General features: G+C 38.0%; 1 protein-coding gene across 1 annotated transcript; it reads left to right on the top strand.

The window, feature by feature from the left end:
* The first annotated feature begins 1717 nt into the window (after nt 1-1717).
* On the top strand, nt 1718-10242 carry hhipl1 (HHIP-like 1). Its single transcript, XM_083551052.1, has 9 exons — nt 1718-2220; nt 3881-4527; nt 5637-5780; nt 6175-6503; nt 6611-6737; nt 7566-7711; nt 8343-8424; nt 8995-9077; nt 9433-10242. The coding sequence occupies exons 1-9, from the start codon at nt 1963-1965 to the stop codon at nt 10008-10010; spliced, it is 2394 nt and encodes a 797-aa protein (XP_083407178.1). The 5' UTR covers nt 1718-1962; the 3' UTR covers nt 10011-10242.
* Nucleotides 10243-10665: the final 423 nt, after the last annotated feature.

Genomic DNA, 10665 nt, shown 5'->3' with positions numbered 1-10665 from the left:
GATGGCATCAGATAATGAGATTATAATTCATAATAATATGCACGTGTAGAATCAGTACTAACTGAGTAATAAAGGATGTTCAGTACCAGCAGATATGTATGAGCCAAAGTACAAAGGATTTGCATAGTCTAATCCCAGGTGTTTATTTTTGTTCAAGGTATGTTATATAAGAGATCATTTCCCTAAAGAGATATGATAATAAACAAATGGCACACAAGTCAAGTCAAGTCAAGTCAAGTTTATTTCTATAGCGCTTTTCACAACAGACATTGTCTCAAAGCAGCTTTACAGAATTTAACAGTGAAGGTGAACGGTGTGTATTTATCCCTGATGAGCAGCCGTGGCAACTGTGGCAAGGAAAAACTCCCTTAGATGTAATGAGGAAGAAACCTTGAGAGGAACCAGATTTAAAAGGGGAACCCATCCTCATTTGGGTGACATCAAGAGTTTGATAATACATTTTTCAACAATACAGAACACTGGAGAGTGAGAACTAACATGAGTACTGGAGTATAAGATTATAAGTAAATGTTCTTTCTACAGTCTTTGGTATAAAAGTAGGAGAATTATGATTTCAGACAGACCATGGCAATATTTTTCATATTATACTTAAATCTATTCCACTCAACTGCTCAACTCTTTATTCTATTCTCCATTGAATTCCACTCTTTCTTGCTTTATATCATTTTCATCTACTCTATTTAAAAACAAAACTCAATTCTGTTCTACTGTTTTCTAGTGTACTTAAGTTTGTTCATATAAACTCTATTCTACTCCAATCCATTCCATTTTATTACATTACACTCAGTTCTATTTCAATCAACTCTATTTTACTCTCTCCCATTCTATTCTATTCTATTCTATTCTATTCTATTCTATTCTATTCTATTCTATTCTATTCTATTCATCTTAATACTGTTCTGGTCGCCTCCATTTTATTTTCTTGCACTCAATTCTATTTCACTCCACTCTATTCTGCTCTCCCCTGTTCTATTCTATACTTCATCATCTCAGATCTATTCTACTCTCCTCTGTTTAAATCTATTTTACTCACTTTTATTCATCTTAACACTATTCTAGTTTCCTCCATTTTATTTTCTTGCATTCAATTCTATACCCTCACCACCCCATTCAAGAGTAACAAAGTTTTCAACCTATTTTCTATTCTGAATTGGACATGTGCAGAGGAGGAACATGGGGTATATCAGTAGGAGAATGCTGAGGATGGAGCCACCATGAAGGATGAAAAGAGGAAGGCCAAGAAAGAGGTTTATGGATGTGGTGAGGGAAAACATGCAGGTAGTTGGTGTGAAAGAGGCAGATGTAGAGGACAGGGGGGTATGGAGATGGATGATCCGCTGTGGTGACCCCAATGGGAGAAGCTGAAAGATGAAGAAGATTTTCTATTCAGAATTCTATTCGAAATTTCCACTTATGTCTTTCCTACTCCGCTTAGCTGCATGATACTGTATTCCACTGGATCCAATTCTGCCGCAATGTTTGTACTTTATTATATCCTATATTGTTCCACTCTGTTCTATAAGTCTATAGTGCAAAAAGCAATGGATGAAATGAGGCTGTATGCAGTTGGGATTTCTTCTAAGTGTGTTCACAAAATGTTATGCAAATTTGATCATGATGAATGAGTGAACATGCAAATTGAGCCACTGCGTCATGTTGGCGTCTTATTATTCAAACTATTTATTTCCCTGAACAGTTTGGTGTGTGATCCTAAAAACCGAGAATAAAGCGGATACGCTTGGAAGTGTCCACCAGGGACAGAAGGTCAGATCATTTTCATGATACAGTCTTCATGCACTTCTGCACTTCAGTCCGTTCAAAGTGCAGAGAGAAAAGAAAGCACAGTGCGGCTCTTACATAACTCCTGCATGCATGTGTGTGTGTGTGTGTCTGTAAGTGTGTATGTAAAGTAAAGCGAAGGCTGTGATCAGAGGCAACACAATGCGCAGTCTGATTTTTCTGTATTTGTGGAGATTATTATTTCTCGCACCTGTGCGCTCTCACCCGCAGTGTTTGGATTTTAAACCTCCGTTTCAGCCTCTGCGGGAGCTGCAGTTCTGCGTCATGTACAAGAACTTCGGCTGCTGCGACTTCCACAGAGACCAAGAACTCATGAAGAAGTTTTACCGCATCATGGACAACTTCGATTATTACGGCTATGCGAATTGCGCCGGGTACGTGCAAGACCTCCTCTGTCAGGTCAGTAACACACACACACACACACACACACACACACACACACACACACACACACACACACACACACACACACAATCCTAACGTTCTACTATTACTACACATACACAAAGACTCATCATATATATTTATATTTAAACTCAAATGTTTCATTAAACACTAGAATACAATAAATGCAACCCATAAAAGTATTATTATTATTAGTAGTAGTAGTAGTAGTAGTAGCAGTAGTAGTAGTAGTATTGTTTTTATTATTATTATTATTATTATTATTATTATTATTATTATTATTATTATTATTATTATTATTATTATTCATTATTATTATTGTCATCTAATTGTTTTAATTAATTCAACTAAGGATTACACCAGACGTATAGATTTGTACCCCAAACATGATGACGTCATCATAAAGACCACCCCATGTTATTCTATCGCGTTTTTAACGATGAACCATTCTTTCAAAACAGCTTTACAGAGGGATTATAATGTTGTATAACACAATCTAAGTTTGGTGCCTATAAGTTTTGTTTTCTTATTATTGTAAATTTGCCCCTAAAGCACAAGCGAGTGGATTAACAATCTGCTCAACTTGAATATCTTTTCAACCCACTTGAAAAATTGTTTGTCTTAAATCATTTGTAACTGCTTTATAATCCTGATATGTGATGAAACCCAGAAAAAGGATATGTGCTGTTTTGATTCTGGTTCCGTTGTGGAACCAGAGGAAGGGTTTTGGTCTGTTAGGGATCTAAATCAACATTTGGATTTCTGTAAAGCTGCTTTCTAACAATGCCTGCTCCTAAAAATGGGCTTTTTATTGGAACCCTTAATTAGAAGTCATAAAACAGACGGGTTTCTGGTAGATCAACATTGTTACAACCCATTAGAAATCCTTGAACATGTCCTTGTTAAATTCTTCCAGTTTATCAGTGCTGTCATATGATCTTAAAATGTCTGTAGTCCAAATGAAATCCAGAAACCCAGAACCTCATTCTAAAACTCTCATGCTAAAACCTCACTGACTCAACCTAATGCTCTTTAACCCAATTTTTGAGCGGTCATCATAGACCGTTACCTGCTGTGAATTTTGTTGTCGATGTTCCTTTAAACAGTGCTAAACATAAGAAAAAAAAATAACACAGCCAAAACACAAAACAGTGTGTGTTCTTGGTCTCTTTGGGATTATCTTATCTTTGCTTGAGCAGAAAACCAAAATAATTACCAAGAAATGTCTGCTGCTAGAGCTCCAACTGGGTTTGCACACTAGGATTCTTTACCTAAATTACTAAGGTGTGAGTTGAGATCAGCAGGCATGAGAATGACATGAGAATGAGAATGAAAGAAAGCAATTTCACCGTTTATACGAGACATAGTTGATCAGTCTGTGTTGGTCTATAAGTGTCAGTCTATCAAAGTCTATTGATCTTTATTGTAATAAATCTGAACAAAGTCTATTGTGGAATTCGACTAATGTTGTATCAGGATCATCTCACATATTTTCTTATTATCAAACAACCTAAAATTATACACATTTCATCTTGTTTTCTAAGTCCTTATCTTTCAGGAGTATCAAACTATTTGTGTACGTGCAGAACAAAAGTATTGGACCTTGCCCAATTCCCTGAGCTCCTTGCTCACTCTTCCTGTTTTCCTGCAACAGGAATGCTCACCATACGCTGCTCATCTTTTTGATGCCGAAGATCCCAGTACACCCCTTAGATCCATTCCAGGACTTTGTCCAGACTACTGCTCTATGTTTTACTCTAAATGCCAATCCACCATCCCTTTGCTCTCAGACGACCCACGAATTTCACAACTAGAACACGACCGCAACAGACTTTGTCGGTATCTGGAGCTGGACGATCCAGATTACTGCTTCCCTCATGTCCTGAGCAACGAGGTTTTGAACAAAAACTTGGGCCGTGTCACGTCAGATACAGATGGCTGCCTCCAGCTGTGCTTGGAGGAAGTAGCTAACGGACTTAGGAACCCATTAGCTATGGTGCACGCCAATGACGGTACCCACAGGTTCTTTATCGCAGAGCAAGTCGGCCTCGTTTGGGTGTATCTCCCGAACAAGTCAAAGTTGGAGACGCCGTTTCTGAACATTACAAAGAGCGTATTGACATCTCCATGGGAAGGCGATGAACGAGGATTCCTGGGTCTCGCTTTCCATCCCAGGTTTAAGTACAATGGAAAGCTGTACGTCTACTACTCTGTAGAGGTGGGCTTTGATGAGAGGATCCGAATCAGCGAGTTTCGGATCTCTCCCGCAGACATGAACGTTGTTGACCATAATTCTGAAAGGTAAGCCCTTCTACTTAATACATACCTTCAGAGGTGTTTAGTTCCTGTAAAGTACATGTCTGATTTCAACAGGAGAACACTGAACATACTGAAAGCCATGAAACCACATGTAATCAGACTTTTTCTAATGAGATTTGAGCCAAACCAGTTGGACCAGGCAAAATCGGACTGCATGCAGTTTAACCATCAGAGACTTTTAAAAAAATGACTAATCGTACATGTGCCTAATGTGGCGTGATGGAAAAACAAGCATCAACAGTGTGTTGCCCCTGTTTATTTGGTGCAATGGATACAAGAATGTATTAGAAAGTGATTACCGTATTTTCCGGACTATAAGCCGCTACTTTTTTCCACGCTTTGAACCCCACGGCTTAAACAATGAAGTGGCTTTTTCCAGGGTTTTCCCGATTTCACAAACTTCAAGACAAAAAACTGAGCCCCATAACATTAGACCAATGAAATTGCAGAACGGGTTCAGGTGAACCAATGAAACTCTTTATATTAAATCAGATGCGCTCCCACTGAATCGCGCCGCACCACATCATAAATATGGATGATGTTCCTCTGATGTTTGACCTGCCGCTCACTCGGACTGTTTACAGGAAATGCAAATCATTCGTCACGCTGAAAACAACCGGGCATGAAAACACACTTCACCTGTGTTCTGAGCTGCACGGCATCGGGAGAAAAGCTTCACCGATGGGGATTTTTAAACGCACGACGAGCCAAAAGAAAATCTCCCGAGAGAAATAGTTGTGAAAGGAAGGAGGAAGACAGTGAACAATGACTTTCTTGGTCGGCTACTGTTTAGATACAAGCCATGTTACAGACACTGTCTTTCATTAAAGCCTGTGTAAAGTTTATTAGTTTCAGTGTAGACACTTATAGACAGGTGCGGTTATTTATGTTCAAAATTAACATCTTTGTAAAATTCAGTGGGTGCGGCTTATATTTGGGTGCGTTTAATAGTCGGAAAATTACGGTATAAAAAAAATAATCTTTTGACCAAACAGAATACAGATAATAAGGTAATATTAATGATGTTTGCTTGTACTATAAATGTAATTACCATAAGTGTCATGTCACTGAGGCACTGGTTGTTTTCTCAGAGTTATATTAGAGATCGATGAACCTGCCTCGAATCACAACGGAGGTCAGCTGCTCTTCGCTGATGACGGCTATTTGTATATCTTCACTGGCGACGGAGGCATGGCAGGAGACCCTTTTGGGACATTTGGGAATTCCCAGAACAAGTAAATAAGAAGAGATATCCTTACTGAATTGTTTAACTTTCTCAATCCAGAAAGGACCAGTATGGGTGCAGGTTTTCATTCCAACCAAGTAAAAGTCACACCGTATAATCATTAAAAATGTAAATCATGTGATTTAAACAGGTAAAATTTGATGTTGACTTGCGTCGTTGGAATGAAAACCTGCACACACACCAGGTCCTATGTGGAAAGGATTGGACACCACTGGGCAAACTGTTATAACCTTGTTGTCATGGTTTTACTAAGTGATTTAAGAACGTCCTTTTGACCAAATTTGTTATAAATCAAAACTTATATTCATAAGTAATTAATACTCATTAATAATTTAACAGTTTTAATAACAAATATTTGTATTAAATATTTGATATCGTTCCAGGTCTGCTCTGTTGGGTAAGGTCCTCCGCATCGACGTGGACGATAACGAGAAGGGGCCACTGTACAAAATCCCCCCTGACAACCCTTTTGTGTACGAGCGCGACGCTCGGCCTGAGGTGTTTGCCTACGGCGTGAGGAACATGTGGAGGTGCTCTGTGGACAGAGGCGACTCTTTCACCAAGGAGGGCAAAGGTCGCATCTTCTGTGGAGATGTGGGCCAGAATAAATACGAGGAGATAGATCTGGTGGAGAAAGGCAGGAACTATGGCTGGAGAGCAAAAGAAGGCTTCTCTTGTTATGACAAGAAACTTTGTGCCAACAGCTCTTTAGGTGGGCTTCCTGTGAAAAAAAAAAACGATTTGAGCTCAGACATTCCTGCTCTGCAAACTGTATATTACAGTAATCATTACAATGCCATTTCCTTTCTGATTTTTCAGGAGACGTTCTTCCGATTTATGCGTATCCTCATAGGATGGGGAAATCTGTAACGGGTGGATATGTCTACCGAGGCTGTGAATACCCCAATTTAAATGGAATGTACATTTTCGGAGACTTTATGAGTGGGTATGTTTTTAAAAAAGTCTCAATTGTGATTCACAGGCATGTACAAGTAAAACAGGAAATGATTTCTGTACAACATTAATAAATATTACTTAATATTGACAATGTAATAATCAACTGATGTTTAATAACATAACTATAGAGAAAAATAACATTTAATTAAAGTGTCATGTCAGTCAGTGCTACAGTCAAATTAATAATAATGCTAATTAATGAAATTATTTAATAGTGCAAAAATCTGCATACCCCTTTAGATAGAGATTCAGACAAGGAGGATCATGTGAGAATTTATATTTCCTGTTTTTTGTTGTGCCTTGGATCGTTGTCTTTATCGTGGGGCATTTCAAACTTTTAAACTAGTAAAATCATACATATTTTATGTACTTTCAAACATAAATGTACAGATGCTGAATGTTTTTAGCAAACGTGCATGAAGTAACACGGTTTTCTGCGATTTCACCAACTCAAATATCAATTAAATTTTTACGTTAGTGGTACAATCCAAGAGAGATTCGCTCCAATAACAAAAAGCTGATTAGCTGATGGCATGTTGGTCTAATTTGTAGTTTTAATACAGCAAATTATACTTGTACTCGCGAAAGAAAGAACAAACTACAACACCATGGTAACAAACAAAAACATTGTTTGACCTAAAACAGCAAAGATCTTTTTAATTTTAGGCCTTCAGGACTTTATACAATTTAGACTTTTTAAGACTCTGCAGAAACCCTGATATTATTCAAGGCATCAACTTATGTTCTTGTTCTCAAAAGCAAAGCCATGCACATTGATAAACTAAAAACACACAGCTGAATTTTCACTTCTTTGCAGCCGCTTGATGAGTCTAAAAGAGAACCGTAACACACACCGATGGGACTACAGTGAGATCTGCATGGGCCTTGGAAGGACCTGTGCGTTTCCGGGCCTCATTAACAATTACTACCAGTATGTCATTTCATTCGGTGAAGATGAAGCAGGTAGGACTGAAATGATCTGTATAGAGATTTGGTTTACGGTTAAGAGGCATGGTTTTACATAGACAGCAGAGCATTTGAATAACTTTGAATCACTTACAGCATTGTAGTAAAGTCACAGACCAAACCTTTTTTGTAGTCAAATAAACATTCAGAGCTTATTGTTAAATATTTGATGGTAAAAATTCAAAGATGCAAAAAAGTTCCAAACACCAAATTTGTATCCAAACAAAAGCAATAGGATTTCAGCATTTGTGGTGCTTGGAATCCTAACATTAGTGGAAAAACATTGCAGACGAGATCTTCAGAAATAAGATTTCATATATAATAAGTTGTAAGAATTACTTCTTCTGTTGATGGAAAGGTCAAGGTTTTGTGCAGGACAGTCTGGTTCTTTCACTCAGCCTTAACAGATAACTTCTTCATGGAGGTTGCTTTGTACAATGCTGGAAGAGATTAAAACTCTTAGTTCCAGTGAAGGGAAATTGCAAATTTCTAAAGCATACAAAATAATAATTGTGTCATATGAGTGTGATATTCAGGTGCCTACAAATGTTTGAAATTCCTTTCTGTCAAATATTTTAGATTTACATTTTACCAGTGCAATGAATGTAATATCTCTGCCTGCGATTAGGTGAACTTTACTTCTTGTCTACTGAAGTCCCAAGTGCAACGTCACCCACTGGGGTTGTGTATAAAATCGTAGATCCGTCACGGTAAGGATTTTCCGCTTCTACACTGCATGGAAAAACCACAGTGTAGAATTTGCAGAGTCAGTATGAGCTCCTTCTTGCTGGCTTGAAGCATGACATTTCTTCCCGGAATATAGCATCTGCTCATAATTATGTTGTACAAATCACCAAAATAGATGCTTAAATCATGTTTACAAAGATTTTGAAAGTTTTTAATTTGGGTTGTTGACTTAAATCGACAATAGATTTCTGTTTTAGCTTGCTTAAGGCATAAAAAGATTGGCTCGTACCTACTGTCGAAAAAAAGTGAAAAGCCTGGCTTTGGCAGCACAGCATAGAGCTGTCATCTAAATCTGTTTTTTCTTTCTCTGGCACAGATTGAGTGCATTGGCCAACTTCCACACAGCTGTAACTCTCTCTTTCTCCTAACTCTTTTTTCTCTTTCTTACGCTGTTTGCTTTTTTGCTTTTCTTTCTTTTCTCCACATTCATTTCAATGCTCTTGAAATTCTGTTCCTGAGCCAAGATGAGTAAAGAAATACACAGTCGTGTCGGTTGTTAAACAGATAAAAGAGTGTTGCGTGCTTTATTACAGACGTGCTCCACCTGGAAAATGTCATTACACCCCCCTTCCAGTGCAAGTCAAGAGCAAGCTTGTAACCTTCGAGCCAAAAGAAAGTAGGTCTTCTGTCTCGTTATTAATAATAACAAAGATCCAAAGTTTTCTGTTTTTGAAAACGTATATCTTGGCAGTATTTGATTCAGACAAAGTTATAATGGAACTACTCCTTGTGGAACGATGAGCTAATAACTCATACATTTTGAAATAAAGGTACCAGACTACTTTTGCCTGTTACTGTTGTGGTATAAAGAAAAATGCATTTTTATGCATTTGCATGTCAGAAAAGGTCACAATCATGATTGTGATCAATAATAGCTGTGACTTGCTATATTGACATTGCAAACATACCTAATTTTCACTGTGATTTATTAAATATGATTTTTATTATTTTTTTTATTTGTCTCACCCAAGCATTAATTGGCGTTGAAACACCAACAAAGCGAGCACCACTCGCCAAACCAACAGAATCTCCGCATGAAACGACGAAAGATTGGATTCAGGAGTTGTTGGACATCCTAAGACTGGAGGAGGAGAATGTCTTTGAGCAGACCACACCATTTCTGACTACACCTGCCACCACCACCACTATGGCCACTCGTAAACATTCCCGTAAAGGCAGAAGAAAAAAGGTTAAGAAGCCTGAAAATGGTGCTGTGAGACTGATGGGAGATGAACAAGGCCGGAAAGACCATGGCAGAGTGGAAATCTACGCCAACGGGGAATGGGGGACCGTCTGTGATGACCTCTGGAGTAGCCAAAATGCCGCAGTGGTGTGTAGACAGCTAGGATTCGGCTACGTCCTCAAAGCATCCAAAAATGCAGAGTTTGGGGAAGGAAGGCATTTGAGAATCCTTCTGGATGACGTGCAGTGCGAGGGAACCGAGGACACGCTTCTGAACTGCCAGCATTCTGGAGTAGGCAAACATAACTGCGGTCATCATGAGGACGCTGGTGTCATATGCAGCAACTCAGAACAAGTTGAATATTAGCATTCAGGAAGGCCTCTGTGTAAAATACAGATGGAGAAAAAGAGACATGAACCATGAAAAAAGTAGCACTTAGGTCTACCTCATCAACACAAATGAAGAGAAATATCACCATAATTAATATCACCACATCGGCATTAATAAATGTGTGACTTGGTTGGATCATGTTTAATGAAGAATTTTTGTGAACATGTGGATTTTGTATTGTATTTAAAAATAAAGTAATTATATGAATTAACACAAATTCCTATTATTAATACAATATGTAACAATATACACAATAACAGTTGTACAGCTAATTGTTGTGCCAGGAGTTATGCCTTGAGGCCTTTAGAATCAACAGTGACAATGAAACTTTTGCTTTATCCAATCAGATTTCTAATAGCTAAATCTGGGACCATCTAACAGGTGTACAATAATATCAGCATTTTCACATCCTTTGATTGGAGGGTATACTTATACAGAGATACTTACAAGGTCATTTTCAAGCCTGACCTTTGAAGGAAAATCAAACATTGTGTGGTAAGGTAGGCCAAAACAGTTCAAAACAGTTCTTAAGCTATTTTTTTTTATACTTTTGTGTTGTCTTTTCTATAAAATTTGCACAATAACACACTTTGCATTAACTTCAAAATCCCCAGGAAAACTGTAGTTCTCA

The sequence above is a fragment of the Silurus aristotelis genome (assembly GCF_946808225.1).
Source record: "Silurus aristotelis genome assembly, chromosome: 9".
In the NCBI taxonomy this organism is placed as follows: domain Eukaryota; kingdom Metazoa; phylum Chordata; class Actinopteri; order Siluriformes; family Siluridae; genus Silurus; species Silurus aristotelis.
Note: the sequence above shows the minus strand (reverse complement) of the source record. Positions and strands in the feature narration are given on the sequence as shown.